Consider the following 17,623-nt stretch of genomic DNA (forward strand, 5'->3'; position numbering starts at 1 on the left):
GGGCGAGAGCTGCTCAATAGGGAAGAATCAATCATCCTAAAATTATTTAACCTATGCAGCATGTAACTTGACATATTCATTTAATAGTTAACTCACATCAATATCAGTCCCACAAAGCACAAAGCAAAGCAACATTCGAGCAGTGAAACCTACTGGCACTAAGACACCACAAAATCAGGCAGGTTCTCACACATAATTCCTAACCACTAGGCCCAAGCATCTAGGATACACATACATCCTATCCTTACTCTCGAGAGAGTGGCTAATCATTCCTCAACTGGCCTTCTACACCGACATACTCACTCATGAAACTTCCACCAACCCTACAACCACTCGTACATGCTAATCATACATAACGTCAGATCCTATAGGCAGTTGGATACTTGATTCTACCATAAGCTCTTCATCAGAAAAAAATAGGAAATAAGGCTAAATCAAACATTCTCAGGATATAGAATCCTAGTTATGTACAACTATGATGCATACACTAAGCAACTATAGTAATGATGTCAATTTCATCTAACATACAAGATGTCCTCCTAGGCTATCAGGCATCATACATCAGAAAATTCTATCATTCAATGCCTGAAGATTTCTAGCCTACCACTAGCATGCAGTTCTATCACAATCATCATAAACAAATAACAGTGTGGGTAGCTTGGGGTATACTTTCTTGCTCCGTCTGATCGTACACATCTCACCCTTCCTTGGTTACCTTTGAAAACAATTTTTGACAATAATTTTGAAAACTTTTACAAATCCTTAGTTTGAGTCTGGATTCACACGAATGCTCATCCAATTCTCTTAAACAAGGGCTCTGATACCAACTTGTAACATCCCAAAAAAAATCAAGGAAAAATTTTCATTTTTAAAATCCAATCACAAACCATAATTGTTTACAAAAACGTTGTTTCCAAAGATAATAATCACATATCAGTGTGTCCCAAAATTATATGTCATAAAACTAGAAAGATGTGCACGATCATGCCTTTGCTTTTCCCCGATCATCTGAAGTACCTGAAACATAAAACTTAAACCATAAGCCAAAGCTTAGTGAGTTCCCCAAATACCACACAACAGAACATATACAAAACACATACTATGTCCGCAACCTCCTGGTTAGATTACCCCTGGCCCACAACCTTCCGGTTGGATAACCCTGACCCACAACCTTTCGGTTGGATTTCCTAATACATACTGCGTCCACAATCTCCTGGTTGGATTACCCCTGTCCCACAACCTTCTGGTTGGATTGCCCAAGTTTGTTGACTTACAACACAAATCAATATAATCTCAACCCCCACCAAACTATGTCGAAATATATAACAGATAAAGCACATAATAACAACCAGATAATCATGTAGATCTTAACAAATCACCATAGCATAGTAATAATCCAAATCATAATACACAATCTACTGGGCCGACATTGGTGCCTTCGACCCACAAGTACAGTGAGGAAAACTCACCTCACAGTCTGACGGAATAGTTGAGCAGATCACAGCTCCAACCGATAACTCTACGGGTCAACTATCTAGAAAACAGTGACCTAGACTCAAACTACTGCTCAAAATACCCAAAATGCCCCTAGGTCAAACTTAGTCAAAAGTCAAACTCAAAGTCAACTACAGTAGGTCGCCACGCCGTGGCCATCCTTGGCCACGTCGTGGCCTCTAAACGACGAAACAAACGAGCCTTGACCCAATCGCCACACCGTGGCAACCTAAGCCACGTCGTGGGGACTGGTCTGGACAGCTTAAACCATTAAGTCACTTTCCTTTCCAACTTCAAGGGCTCCAAAACTCAAATCTAGTCCTTTTTAAGGTCCAAGTGGATAAAGTTTCCAACTTTATCCCTTTAGACCCTTCAAGAGATAGAGATCTCACTTCTAGGTCTAAAAAGGGCAAAAACATGACTTGGCTTAACCCATTAAGCACTTCTTCTTGAAGGCTTAGTAGATACTCATTCCAGAATGATTCTAGCACCTTATAATCACATAAAAATCCATACTTTCCAGAAATGCATGTCCAATGCATGTCTTGGACTCTTATTAGGTCAAAATAGAGTAAAAGGGGCCAAGATCTCATGAAAGAGTTCAAAACTCTATAAAACTCTATATCCAACACTCCTAACCACAAAGGGACTATGGGGATTCATATAGTGGGCAACTTTATGAAATCCCAACACTCCAATATGTCCCAACATGAAGAATAAGGCATAAAAACCGTGACATCCCCAATTTCATGGCCAGAAAAGACCGATTTGTTTATGCTTTGTTTTAAAATCAGAGTAATCTTTTAAAGAAAACAATTACGGAATTTGTTCCCAAACAAAATATGATAAGATTTTATTAAAACATTTCTCAAAGAGAATGTACTTTTCATTAAATAATAAAACCTCGGGATGTCATGTTCCGATACAGACCAAAAAGCATAAACAGTGCGATTTAACCTTACATCAGTTATTTACAACTACTGGTCTAAAATCCAAAATCTCTCGTCAAGTCAACCAACTTATACTCCTATGCCATTACCTGTAATGCAAAGAAAACTGAGTGGGCCAGGCTTGGGAGCCTGGTGAGCATATAGGGTTTTCGACCCACAATAATATAATTATTATATTCAATCATCAATCAATAAATCAATCAATCAATCCAAATTACCCATCCCCATTATCCCCTTTATTTCTTAAGGATTTACCCTAAGAATCAACTATCCTTTATTCATTTTTCCCTAAGGATTGACCTAAAGAATTGACACAAAGTCCGCCACTGCCCAGGTCCTCAAATTACAACCGATAGACACTTAGTTCAACATACTTAACGAACACCTAGTTCTAACACTCCTAGTGGACACTTAATTCAAAACATCTGGTGAATACTTAGTTCTAAAACACTTAGTGAACACACTCAATTCAACAACACCAAGTGAACACATCTAGTTCAAAAATACTTAATGAACACAATCCTCTAATGAACACATAGTTCAAAAACACCTGATAAACACATAGTTCAAAACGTCCATTAAACACTCAGTTCGAAAATACCTGATGAACACATAAGTTCAAAACATCTAATGAACACTTAGTTCAAATATACCTGATGAACACATAAGTTCAAAACATCTAGTGAACACTTAGTTCAAATATACCTGATGAACACATAAGTTCAAAGCATCTAATGAACACTTAGTTCAAATATACCTCATGAACACATAAGTTCAAAAGATCTAGTGAACACTTAGTTCAAATATACCTGATGAACACATAAGTTCAAAACATCTAATGAACACTTAGTTCAAATATACCTAATGAACACGTTGAGTTCAAACACCAAGTGAACACATAGAGTTCAAAATACTTAATGAACACATTGAGTTCAAAAACACCAAGTGAACACATAGAGTTCAAAAATACCTATTGAACACATTGAGTTCAAAAATACTTATTATTTCGTCTCACATCAACTATTTCATCTACCCATCGACGAGATCTTCGATTCTCGTTTAGATTGTTTCGGCTACAAACCACTCGATCTCATATTCGAACTTTGGGCTGCATACCGCTAAGCTGAAACTTAGAAAAATCATAACTTCCTCATACGAAGTCAGATTTGGACGTTCTTTTTATGCACGCTCTCGGTTTAACGTACTCTACGACTTTCGTTTAGATCGCTAAGGCCAAATATCGCTCTATCGTAAATTCACTATTTACGTCGCGTTGTGTCCTGCCGGTTCTGTCGCGAAACTTCGATAGGTCATAACTTCTTCATTATAACTCGGATTTCAGCGTTCTTTATATGTACGGAATCCTTGTAACATATACTACAACTTTGTTTAAGATTACTCCTTCTAAATAATCTTCTAACAAAAGTCATTTTTGACGCTCATATTTCTTAAATTGACTAGCCCTGATCTACGGGCGTTACAATTATCTCCCCCTTAGGATGATTACGTCCCGGAATCATCAACGAAATAGGACTTGTATAATGATTCCATATGTTATCACTTCATCCTAGGTAATAACCGTAACTTCTATGTTTCCTCGAAAGAGTATCTAACTTTTGGACTTCTCGATAGCAGGTAGTGCTCAATCCTACATCTGCTCTTCGTACTATGTTGGACTTTCAATCGTAACCTTCGAGTTACAAAATAAATCCTTATTGGGGACTCCTTCTTCTTCTTAGGATAAGTACTCTCCTTTATCTATTGTAACAGACCGATGGGTCATGTTCTAACGACCTCTCATCGTATGAAGCAACGTTTAGACTCAAGTCTCTTAGAGTCAAATTCCAGAATGGAATATACCTTCCCTCATATTCTAATGTGATATAATCATATTTTAGTATGTAGCATCTCTAGCTACAAACTTCTTTATCAACGAGCGCGATGCTATCGGTCGCATTGATTTCAATCTTCTGACCTCAGTCAGATGTTACATCGAACTTGGTTCTATGAACCACGTAACAAACTCATCATAGTCGGACTCAATTTGAGATGACCACTAGGGTTGGAATAACAATCATCTCTTTAGTCATTACCGAAACGATGGTAACGACATACTTGAATAAAACGAGACCAATCACTAGCTTCTTGGTAACCTTGTGACTTTCCCTGATCCAAGTGTGAGTCCTGTGCTTCCGGTAGTATAGGCCTCTACTACCATTCACACCTACTCATACTCGTCCCAAGTATTGTCTCGCAGTTAAACCAAGTCACCATACAACAACAAAAATCACACAATCATCCAACACATCAGATATTAACACCATAGATATCACATAGACATCCAAACCATAAATATCACATAGATATCAAAACCATAAATATCATATAGATATCAAAACCATAAATATCACATAGATATCAAAAGCAGGGTTTATATTATATCTTGAAACGATTACAAAAAGGTTCAAGCTCACCCTACACTATGCCGCTAATAGGCTACACTTCCAGATACTAGCCATAGCTTAATACAAAGTTTTTTTTTCATCCTTGATTTCTCGTATTGACATCTGCTTCGTCAAGGATCATGTAGAATGCCTTTGGCTTTGCTGGTTCTTTCTTCTTTGGGAAATTGATCGAGATATGCCCTTTTTCGTTACACTCATAACATACTTTCTTACCAGATGCATACTCATTGGCGTAGTGCCCAGACTTTCCACACTTGAAACATGTTACCTCCTCGCCACATCTTCCCAAATGTTTCTTTTTGAACTTATCACACCATCTTGCTTCATCTCTTCCTCCTTCGAACTTTTTCGAACCAGACTTTGAGAATTTTCTCTTCTCGTCGGATCTTGGGGATCCCTTAAACTTTTTTTTCTCACCAACTTCAACCTTGTTGGCGGTTCTGCCCTTGATCATTTCTTCGACAGACTTAGCAACCCAGATGGCCGCCTCAAGGGTAGGCGTCTGGCGTACTGGCACTGTGTACTCCCATGGTAGTCCCTTTGCATATCTATCTATCTTCGCCAGCTCGTCTGGGACAATGCGCAGAGCAAACTCCATCTTATCTGTGAAGGCATTGGTGTATTCATCAATGGACATGTTGTCCTTCTTTAATGTCAGGAATTGGTTCTCTAGTTCTAGCAGATCTTGGGCCGAGTAGAACTTTCGTTTGAATTGCACCAAGAATTCTGTCCAAGTCAGTTGCAGTGGCTCGTTGGGGCTTATGGTTTTCCCCAGAGTGTTCCACCAGCGAACAGCGTTGCCTCTGAACTGATGCACTGCATATGTGGTTTGTAGCTTGCCCTTGCAACCACATGTTATGAACGCCAATTCCATCTCCGATATCCAATCCATAACTCCAATTGGGTTTTCTTTTCCCGTGAAAGTCGATGGCTTGCAAGTTAGAAAATCTTTGTACTTGCATCCATTTCTTTCGACCCCATCGTCTTGGTTGTTTCTCCTAATCACTGGCAGATCAGATCGACCAACAGTCCCACTGTAGTTCCCTCCTCCCGACTGGCCTCCATTCACTTTGGGCTCTTCAACTTGTATTGAAAGTTCTTCACGATTCTGCCGAAGCAGGCGTCTAGTTTCTTCCATCTGACAATCCAACATCGTTTGAATCATCAATTGTACTCCAGCCATTTTTATCGGCTCAGGTGCTGCTGCTGCAACAACTACTTGCTCAATCACAGGTGGTTGATTCCTGTTTTCGTTCATGTTTCCAGCTCCACTTCTGGTTCTTTTCATTTTTGATCTATACACCGAATAAGGTGAATTTAGATCCTCTTTCACGATAGATATTCAAATCATCCTTATCACTCTGAAACGTTTACATGCTAGTTCTAATATCGTAGTCGTACGCTTAGAATCCTAAACACATAAGGGTTCCAGATCCGGTCGGCAACAGACCATAGATCCGAAAAACAATTTAATATATGGTAAACATATAACATTTAGCACATAAAAGCATTTTAGGCATCTTTCCTAAAATATACTAGTGCTCGTGTCTAAAATATGGTAGACACTCATCTCACAATCATCACTTAGCATTCTAAGTTTAAGTCTGGAAATTTCCTACAAATTCCTAGTTCGCTTAAACTAATGCTCTGATACCAACTGTGACATCCCCAATTTCACGGCCAGAAAAGACCGATTTGTTTATGCTTTGTTTTAAAATCAGAGTAATCTTTTAAAGAAAACTATTGCGGAATTTGTTCCCAAACAAAATATGATAAGATTTTATTAAAACATTTCTCAAAGAGAATGTACTTTTCATTAAATAATAAAACCTCGGGATGTCATGTTCCGATACAGACCAAAAAGCATAAACAGTACGATTTAACCTTACATCAGTTATTTACAACTACTGGTCTAAAATCCAAAATCTCTCGTCAAGTCAACCAACTTATACTCCTATGCCATTACATGTAGGTGTCGTGCCGGTTCTGTCGTGAAACTTCGACAGGTCATAACTTCTTCATTATAACTCGGATTTCAGCGTTATTTATATGTACAGAATCCTGGTAACATATACTACAACTTTGTTTAAGATTACTCCTTCTAAATAATCTTCCAACAAAAGTCATTTTTGACGCTCATAGTCCTTAAATTGACTAGCCCTGATCTACGGGCGTTACAAAAACCTAGATCTACGCAAAATAAACCAAAAAGCTTGGAACTTGGGGACTTACAAGAGTCCAGAGATACACAACAAGATGATGATAAGAGTTGCTTGCTGAATCTAAGTCTAGAAGTCACATTCTTCTTCTTCAAATCCCCAAAATCAACACAAAAAACTTAGAGAGCAAAAATGGAGGTTAGGGTTTGCTTGGAGGCTGAGAGAGTGTGATGGAGTCTGAGGGTGAGCAACCTTAGCCATCACATTCCCTTAAATAGGGTGCAAACCCTAGATATTAGGGTTTATCATTAAACTGTTGCCACACCGTGGCCATAGGTTGCCATGCCGTGGCAGCCTTAAATAAGATCATGATATTTCTTGAAGCGCCACGTCGTGACGCTTTCCCCCACGTCGTGGCAACCCTAAATACTTATAATTTTGAAATTTGAAGTACCTCGGGATCCGAATTTTACAGTATGTATGATGGGTTGGGCCCGATTATATGGGATGGGCTCGAATACGTGGGCTGGTCCTGAATCATGTATGTTGGGTTAGGCCCGTTCTTGTTTGTTATGTGGTATTCTGGGGGAAACTCACTAAGCTTTGTGCTTATGGTTTTGTGTTAAATGTTTCAGGTACTTCCGGTTCAAAAGGGAAGAGCTCGGCATGATCGCATTGCACACCCTAAAGTTTTATTTTGCATTATCTTTTGATTTATCATTGATGTTTGAAGATACATTATCATACTCTGATTTTCTTTTGGTTGAAATGAATAAATGTTGGTTTTTGGTTGTTTTAAAAATGAAAGTTTTACCTTGAATTTTCGGGACGTTACAAGGTATATCTTTGTAAACTTCAGGAAGAGATACATTGGATTAGAGCTGGAGAATCTGTTTTGGGAAGATGCCAAAAGTATTGTGGAGGGGGGACTTTATGGATACAATGGATAAAATCAAACACATAACTCCAAGTGGCTATGACTAGCTGATGTCAAATAACCTACATTCTTGGTGTATGGCATTTTTCTCTCATATATATGCTTGTGAGGCAGTAGAGAATGACATATCAAAGTGCTTTAATTCGATGATCATTCATATGAGGAAAAAACCACTGCTAACAATGCTTGAGGAAACCAGGATTTACTTGATGAATAGGTTTTATCATCAAGCTTCTATGGTTTCCTAATGGAGAGGTGACGATGGCCCAAACATCATAGAGAAACTTAAGGAGTTTGGAAAACATATGAGATTTGCACATTTTACTTTTGATCTTAATCCTAGAGCTTTGCATTAATAATTACTTACACTAAATTTTTTAGGTACTAGAAAGTAATACCAAGTGGAGGGGCTATCTTTGAGACAAGATATGGATATTCAGCTTACAACATGTTAATTTATTATTCACAGTTGACAAAAGAGAAGAAGGAAATATTGGTTAAGAATATAGTTGATGAAGAGAACATTGAAGAAACACAATATCCATTGGTAAGAAAAAGAAGCCCTCAAAAAGAATTATCAAGCTCAATCTGAAAAATACAGAGCATGATCCAGATGGAGGTGGTTCAACATCTGAGACAACAATTACATTGGAGTGATGCTGTTATGGATGGGGGGTTAATTGGGCAGAAATCTTTTGGTAGACCTTTTTTGTGAAATCATATTTTGGTAACAAGCTTCCAATTTACTGATAACATATTATTAGATAGGATTTTTGAACAATGATGGCTTGTAAACATTGTTGTAAAATTGGAAGTTTGGTTCTGGTTGTTACAACCCTCCATGTATGTATTTATCTATGTTGTTTATAAAGATTATTGTTTGTAGTAAGTATAATTCCATTTTGCAGCGTGTAATACATTGTGAATTTCTTGTTAATGCTTTTCATATTAACTGTCCCATATGACTTTATATTACAACCTTCAAAATGTATTTCACATCCTATTACAACTGTCCCATAGGACTATAACACCAAATTTCCAAAAGAATGATCTAATACATCTTTCACCCAACCGAAAACTTTCCAAAAGACTAAACTTAACAAACTAAACTTCTAACTTCCTAGACCTTCACCAATAGTACAATCCCAATTACCAACATCACCGAAAATAACATGACCATGATCAATACAAGCTTCATCATCAATATCAACCTCTTATTTTGATCTTGATTCACCAGTTCCAGCTGACATTGCCATCAACCATACTAACCAGAGCTAAATGCATTTGAAACATCAGGTTTTTGTAATCTTGATTAGGCAAACGTGGGTCCACCCACCTGAAGAACTTACAGTATCTTAAAGGATTCTGCATAATGTTTTGACGATTTTGCCCTTAGTCCTATAGGAAAACATTATACTGAACCCAAGAGTGAAGAACATACCTTGTAGTTGGGGCATCCCCTAAATTTCCTTCTAGGATTCTTTTCTGTCTAGGAAATTGATAAGCTAGCTTTAACACCACATCGATACAAAACCATGGGGTTGTTCTGTTCCTAAAATCGCCATGAGGATTTTGCCATGATGAAGCAATAGTTTTAGAACCTGTAGAAGAACTTGACATGAAGAAGAAGAAAGAGTCAGTTGATTTTGTTGCGTGGAGGAAGAAGTCGGAGATGAGATTTTGATTTCTAACGTTCAAAACCCTTATTTGTAAAGGGGTAACCTGGTGAAACCGGTGAAACCAGGTCTTGAGGCAAAAGTCAACGCATACATAATGGGCAATTAGAAACAAAAAATCCATTTAGGGCTAATTTAGAATCGGAGTGTAAAACTTGTAGCCTTTATGGTAATACCCCAAAATATATTAACATTAATCCTATATCATCTTTTACACTTTCCAATTAAAGATTTGACATAATAAATACTTTATATTGGTTATTTGCTTAAGTCTCTTCCTGAAAAAAAAAAAAAAAAAAACCATTTATATTTTAAATATCTTAGAGCTTAAAAATAAAAGATTTGATAAAACATTTTTAGATAAATAATCTAAGGGACTGGTTGGTTTGCTCAAATTCTATGAAATTAGGTGGAGTCTAATTTCATCATATTTTCATGTTTGTTTTAATTTTTGAAAAATAATTAAAATCTTAAATGAGATGAAATTTCTATTAAGGAAGGGAAAGTTTATTCCATCAATGTCACCCTCTAGGCCTCTGCCATCGTTACCCGAGACCACACATACCACCACACCACTGCCAACTCTAGCGTCACCACCACCTCTACCACCACCCACCGCCACCACAAACATCACTATCATTTATAACCACTTTGGTTGTGGTGACTTGATAAGACATGTGAAATATACAGTGGATAACCTATTGATCAATGTTCAAATCCTGACACTACTCAACTTTTGTGACCATGGAGGTTCGTCTGCAGTGAGCCAGTGACTCCAGGGCATGAGACATAGTCTCATGTTCGCAACAGGGGATTAGTCGGTGCGTGAAAGCTGGTCCGAAAACCCTCGTTATGAAAGTTCACTTTCCAAAAAAAAAAAAAAAAAAAAAAAAAAAAAAAAAAAAAAAACACCACTACCATTTATTATTTTTATAGTTTATATAATATATCTTTGTATATTTTTGAAATCAAATTGATTTTATACGTCTACAAACCTAGAATATAAAATTAGATTTCAATTCATGACAAATTCCATTTCTTTAATAAATTTCAATTTGTTCATAAACAATATTATAAAAAGTTGACACCACCTAAATATAAAGAGTTGTTATTTTAGAAAAACTTTTAAAAAGATATAAAAACATAACTAGATATTTTTGTTAAGTAAGATAAATAAAAAGTTGATCCCAAAAAGATAGTGGATTAACTATTAGAGACTAGAGAGAGCCTTTTTAAGTTGATTTTATCCAACAAAAATTAATTTTGGTAGCAACAACTTTACTAACTTTAAATGATTAAATGCAGGTTGTAGATAATAGTATTTTATAAACAATTGTTGTGAAAGTGAATAAACACGTTGTGGTAAGATAGACATTCAGATTCTCATCGTTCTCCAATGGGCCAAAAATATTAAGAACCCAAAACGGAACAGCAATCCATCATCTCATTTCTCATATCATATATCATCACACATTAGTGGGTAGGTAGCTTAGCTGCCATTCGCCATTTATTACTCAATTTCAAGCCTTCCAATTTCAACTAAAATTCTTCCTCTTCTACACACACACACATTCAGAAAGATGGGTTTCAGGAACAAGTTGCTAGTATGCACCACAATAGTAAGTGAAACCAGAGATGAAATGGTGAAATCAATGGAGAAAGCTAAAGAAGAAGGTGCAGATCTTGTTGAGCTTTGTATAGATTCCATGTCTCCCTTCCATCTTTCTGAAGTCGAGCATCTTCTCAAACAAAGAACTCTCCCTGCAATTGTTTCTTTCAGGTACCCTCGTCTTTCTTTTATTTACACTTTCGTAACCTTCTCTTTAGTATATTTTACCCTTTTTTGCCCTTGCACCAATCTCATGTCTTAATCAGAAAATAAGAAAAAAAGAAACCCAAAATCGTCATTTACTATATCAAGTTGTATGCTTTATTACTATTTTGCCCTTACGCCGATCCCATTTCGTCGACATCACATCCTTAAATCTTGAACTCAATCAAGTTGAAATTTTTATGTTACTCTTTTGCCCTTAAATCTTTAGCTCAATCAAAATAATAAGAGAAACGAAAGGTTTAGGACTAGTTTCCTTGTGTTTTCAATTGTGCTACATTGCGCAGAAAAAAGCAAAGCACCTTTTCTTTCACCAGTTAGGCAAATCATTGGGAAATTTTAGAAGGTCGGTTTGGTAATTTTACATCGGTTGGTCTGTTTCCATCATCCACACACTGGGTGTTGTATTCTTGAGTCAGTTTTAACTTTTTCACATCAATTCCAAATTTGCCCCTGTGAGTTTTGGTCAAATTTGGTCCATAAAGTTGACGAGAGCAAGACAAAATATGGTGATGGTGGGGTTATATTTGTAAAATAATAGAAAGGTCGGCGAAGAAGACGAGAGTCCAGGTACAGATGCACATGGAAACTGGACGCCACAAGTGGTTGGTAGGTGGCTATGTCATCCATGACTATTCTTCTTCTTAGTAACTTAATAAATAAATATCTAAAAATAAGATATAAGTATAAGAAGAGTTATAAATATCTCAAATGTTTTTAAACCAACTACTGCAATATCAAGAACCCTGAACCAAGGGATGTTCTAAAAATACTGTTTTGGAGTCTTGGAATATGAGGAAATAATCTTACTATTTTTTTTTTGTTTTATTAAAATAACCATCATGTCTAAAATATGGACACTTCGAGCTAACATTATGTCATACTAAGAGTACTTTTTTCTGGCAAAAAAAAAGTACATTTCAAAGTCTTATTTTCAGCCTTATATTTTGGATTAGGATTTGGATAGAAAAAAATGTATTTCGGAATTTCAAGTACAAATCTAAAATCCAATGAATAAATCCCAAATTTCTAGGAAATTTTTTTTGTTATTACTTAAATCTAACAAGAAAAAAAAAACATAGCAAACTAGAGTAAATACGGTACAATAGCATAAAATGTGACATCTGACAGATAAATTAGGGTATTAGACATTTTGAAATTTGGTAGAGTTTTTGAAAGACAATTGTGCAATTTAGAAAAAAATACACATTATATATTTATGGAAATCTGAAATGCCTATATCGGAAAGTGTGGTTATTTTTGCAAATGCCTAAAAATTAGTCCATTTTTCTATATTTTTAAAAATCATAGGTCATTTTTGTGAATATATACCCGGAATCAATCAGTTTCAAGCTAAATTTTGTATATAAATTACATCGTGATAAAAGATAACAGACAACAAGTTATACAACTAACAAAAAGAATATAATTAATATTTACCGCACCATGTCGGGATCCTTTTAGGTGAAAAGAAAACATTAAGACATAGTTTTAGCATGTGGTATCATACATTGAGTCACTTGTTCGTACCTTTGTTTATTTGAAGTTTTAAGCTATATTGACTTTTTGTAAGAAGAAATATATGTTCGATTTAAATAAATATATGATGATAGATTTTTATTTCATAAACCTAGTGGATCAGATAATAATATATCACCATCAATGAAAGTATGATATCGAATCAATTCACCACTTCCATTAATGTTACATGGGTGTGGCAGTGGCAGTGGCAGAAGTTGGGACACATTAATTCTGTGGCCATGTCAATCTCGTTCCTTGTCTTTAATGGTCATTAATTTTGGTGGTGGAGTTTATATTAAAAAAGATAGAAGATTATATTCTTTTAATAATTTCGTGTAAAAATATGTTTAATGGAAATACATTATACCACCTGTAGAATAATGTTAAAACTTTTCTAATAAAATAATTTAAGAGGTTTCTAATTTTGAATGCATAGTATTTAAATCGACCAATATTTAAATAACTAAGTTGAAATTGTTATATCTAATTACAATGGTTTTTCATTATAATATATAAATTAAAGCCATCATCCTTTTAAGTTTTAAGTTTCAACTACATCGAAGTCCAAATTGAATATATTTATGAACTCATATTAACAGCAATGCAGATCTCTTTATTCTCTCAACAAAAAAATCTTGGTTATAATATAAACTAAGTGTAAGACTCATGTATTAAATTAAAAAAAATTAAATATAAATGTTTAAATATTTAAGAACTTTGGATTTATAAGAAAATAAGAAAAATAATGAATTATTAAAATTGTTTTTTTATCTTTTAAATTTAAATAAATAAACAAAATAAACTAATGAGCTTTAATTTGGAAATTTTGAAATAAGAAGGTAAGTCCATTAATGAAATTGATATTCATTTATTACAACATTTATTGTAATTATTACATTAAACTATTATGTGAAATTTATTAACATAGAAAAACCTATAAAATGACATGTGGAAAAACAATTAATTCAAAAATAACCACAAAATGACATTTGGCAAATTGAACGAGAGTGTGACATGTGACAAAAAAATCTTCATTTATTAGAGTAGAATATTAGAGTAGAATTGTAAGCTTTGATATTTAAAAATTCAAATATGTTTTATGTATCTTTTTGGTGATTAGAAGAAACGTTATTCTCATGTTGAAGAAGTAGGTGGCAAAATCTCATAACAAGAGTCTGTATCAAATAACTGGCCATATTTAGAATAATTTTGTTCCTTTTTTCAATATTGTCCAATAAAAATAAAAGATACAATAGTATTAAAATGAATTTAGTTTAAAAATACAATATTTTCTTTACTTTATAAAGTTTTCACTTTAAATGATTTTTCTTTTGTTAATAATAAATTAATATGGATAGCTTTGATTTGTTTGTTAATAATAGAGGCGAAGCATTATATGGGCTTTGGGCCCATCTGAGTTCATAGTCGTAATGGGCCTTGTCCAAACAAAACCAGACGTTGAAAATAGAAATAATACTATACTCTACTTGATGAACCGACAAGTTTGTTCATAATTTACAGGTTAAATTCGCAGAAAAACTCATACAAAGGAGATTCGAAGAACAAATGTTTACAAGTGTTGAGACTCGCCATCGAGTTGGATGTCGAATTCGTCGAGATCGACTTTGAGGTAGTTCCAGTTATCGTTTTTAAAGTCATCGTTGATTTCCCCAAATTTCAGAAAGCGCATTCTAGTGAATTCTGCCTGGAGGCTCCTTAGAATGAACAGCTTTTCGTAAGGGGTTTGGTTAAGTTGTGATGCGATGCTCTTCATTTGTGGTAATTTCAGCTGGCTTTCGATGTTATTGATGAACTTATGCAAAAACGAGAGAATAGTAAGATAATTGTATCAAGCCACGTGAAAAGCGGATTTCGTTGCAAAGAAAAATTAGGCAATTTGCTCGTATGCCTCCAATCTACTGGAGCAGATATAATCAAAGTTGTGACAGAGGTGGCTTATATTACTGATGTAGCACCAGTCTTTCATGTCCTCACTCATTCCCATGTATGAACTCGCCTTCTCGCAAAATTTACAGCTTTGCTTCTTTCCAATACTTGTAAAACCCTAGACTTTGCATGGAATGTGTAGGTCCCTGTGATTGTAAGAGCTGTTGGAGATAGAGGTCTTATCAGCCAATTGTTGGGCCCAAAATATGGTGCCTTCATGGTTTATGGTTCATTAGGAGACAAATCTATACCTGGCTTGCCACCTCTTCTCAGCATCAAGAACGTTTATAAACTCGATAATGTGGATATAGATACAAAAGTATTTGGTGTTGTCTCAAATCCAGTAGGTCACAGCAAAGGTCCTCTGCTGCATAATCCAGCTTTCAGATACTGCAATTATAATGGAATTTATGTCCCCCTCCTGGTTGATAACATCAAGGAGTTTCTCAGAGTTTTTTCATGTACCGACTTTGCTGGTTTCAGGTACTTGATCTAAACACAAAAGTAGCTTTCAAAGTTGATCAGTTAAAAATATAACACTGTTATTGATTAGGTCTTTCTAATGCATTCATTCATGTATTCTCTTTGATGGAACGAATAGTATTGGTCTACCACATAAGGAATCAGCAGTAGCATGCTGTGATGAAGTTGACTCCCTTGCTAAGGTAAGAAACTAAGAACTAAGAATAACATAATCTAAGTGAAATTAAGGCATTTATCTGCAATTAAAATATGAAAAGGTTAAAGCTGATTCTACACATTCTTTTTCTGATTATCAGTCAATTGGAGCTGTAAACACCATTGTTAGGCGGCCCACTGATGGAAAGCTCATTGGTTACAACACAGATTGTGATGCTTGCATTACTGCAATAGAAGATGCACTGCGAGGTTGGTAGCATTAGCATTATAACTTATGCAATGATCATATATTTTATTATTTTTGAATCAGTAATTCATGTTTATTGATGAACAGAAAGACAGGTTTCAAATGGGGATGTAGCAAATGTGTCCCCAATTGCTGGAAGATTGTTTGTATTAGTTGGAGCAGGAGGTGCTGGAAGAGCATTAGCATTTGGTGCCAAAAGCAAAGGAGCACGAGTTGTGATTTTTAACCGAAACTTTGGTAATTAAACTTTAAAAGATGTGTTTTTTTTTTTTTTTAATCTTAATGTTATAAATCTCTTCTGTTGACTTTATAAAATTCCTAAAACAGAGAGAGCAGAGTCTCTTGCACGAGCAGTTTCAGGGGAGGCTTTGCCTATCGAACAATTGGATGCATATTGCCCTGAAAATGGAATGATTCTTGCAAATTGTTCTGCTATTGGCATGGAACCAGATGTACACCTAACACCAGTTTCCAAGGTTCTGTCTTTTTATCAATATGGAATATGGAATATGGATGCTATGCTTCTTGTTTTTGCATTTATGAAAATGGGATTATGAATTAAAATGTTTTTGACATGATCAGGAGAATTTGAGATCATATGATCTTGTATTTGATGCGGTTTATACACCTAGAAACACACGGCTATTGCAAGAGGCTGTAGAGGTGGGAGTTACAGTAGTGAGTGGTGTTGAGATGTTCATCAGACAAGCTCTTGGCCAGTTCAGATTGTTCACCAATGGATTAGGTATTCATCTTTTATCAGCTTTAGATTTGCAACATTTTAGTTTCTATGCCATATCAATGTTAGTTAAGTTAAATTGAAATTAGAAAGTATTGTGTTCATTTCTTGGAAGAAATATATACTTACTTCCACGAGTAAATAAGAAAGTATTTGGTACAAGAGAATCTTGAGATATGAATAAATGTTATTTAAAATTTGTTTTTTATGTTGCTACAGCACCTGAGGATTTCATGCGCAAGGTTGTATTAGAACAATTTTGACCATTCAACCCTCCTCACCATATATAATATATATTTTTATCAAAAATCAAAACCACCCGTTGGCGGAAGAGTTGTCACAAATACATTTGGCAGATGAGAAATTCCATAAATCTTGAAAAAGAGAAGGGATTCAGATAAGAAGATGATTTGTGAATTGCAAGTACTTGGTCTATTATTATTATTATTATTATTATTATTATTATTATTATTATTATTATTATTATTATTGTTGAAGTAATTGGAAATTGGAATTATTGTATATTGTTATTGTATATATAGCTTAGCTTTTGAGTTAATAATGGAGTGCAAGTGCTTCAACGGTTTGAACCGTTTATCGGAGGTTGTGACTTTAAGTAATATTTTTTAATCAATATTTAGAATATCAAACAAGCGCTTAAATAAACAGTTTTGTACTTGTTCTTTTTTTTTTTTTTTTTTTCAGTTCACTATGAATATGATTTGGCCACTTTTGTATAAAGTGAATACATTATCAATGCTTTTGTTTTGATCACGAATCACGAATGCTGTCTTGCTGATTCATTGTGCTGGTGATGGATGATTACTTTAATAGGAAAAAAGTGAAAAAAAATGACTTGTAAGGATAACAAAGTATCAGAATTGTACCAAAAATACCATTGAATTTTTTTGTACACATATCGCCAAACAACTATAGTGTTTGTACACGTATAACTATTAAACTTCACATTTGTTTAGCAAAATATCATTATGTTATCGGTAATAGTAGGTTACTAGTC

General features: G+C 35.0%; 1 protein-coding gene across 1 annotated transcript; it reads left to right on the forward strand.

Annotated features, from left to right (window-relative positions):
• The first annotated feature begins 11,041 nt into the window (after nt 1-11,041).
• LOC145132182 (bifunctional 3-dehydroquinate dehydratase/shikimate dehydrogenase, chloroplastic-like) lies at nt 11,042-17,271 on the forward strand. The gene is made up of 10 exons (XM_079066882.1): nt 11,042-11,461; nt 14,555-14,663; nt 14,823-15,038; nt 15,123-15,463; nt 15,582-15,645; nt 15,760-15,868; nt 15,954-16,103; nt 16,194-16,342; nt 16,449-16,611; nt 16,825-17,271. Exons 1-10 carry the CDS (start codon nt 11,262-11,264, stop codon nt 16,866-16,868), a joined length of 1,545 nt encoding a protein of 514 aa, XP_078923008.1. The 5' UTR covers nt 11,042-11,261; the 3' UTR covers nt 16,869-17,271.
• The last annotated feature ends 352 nt before the right edge of the window (nt 17,272-17,623 follow it).

The sequence above is a fragment of the Lactuca virosa genome, chromosome 8, assembly GCF_052849685.1.
Source record: "Lactuca virosa cultivar CGN04683 chromosome 8, Lactuca_virosa_CGN04683_v6, whole genome shotgun sequence".
Lineage (NCBI taxonomy): Eukaryota > Viridiplantae > Streptophyta > Magnoliopsida > Asterales > Asteraceae > Lactuca > Lactuca virosa.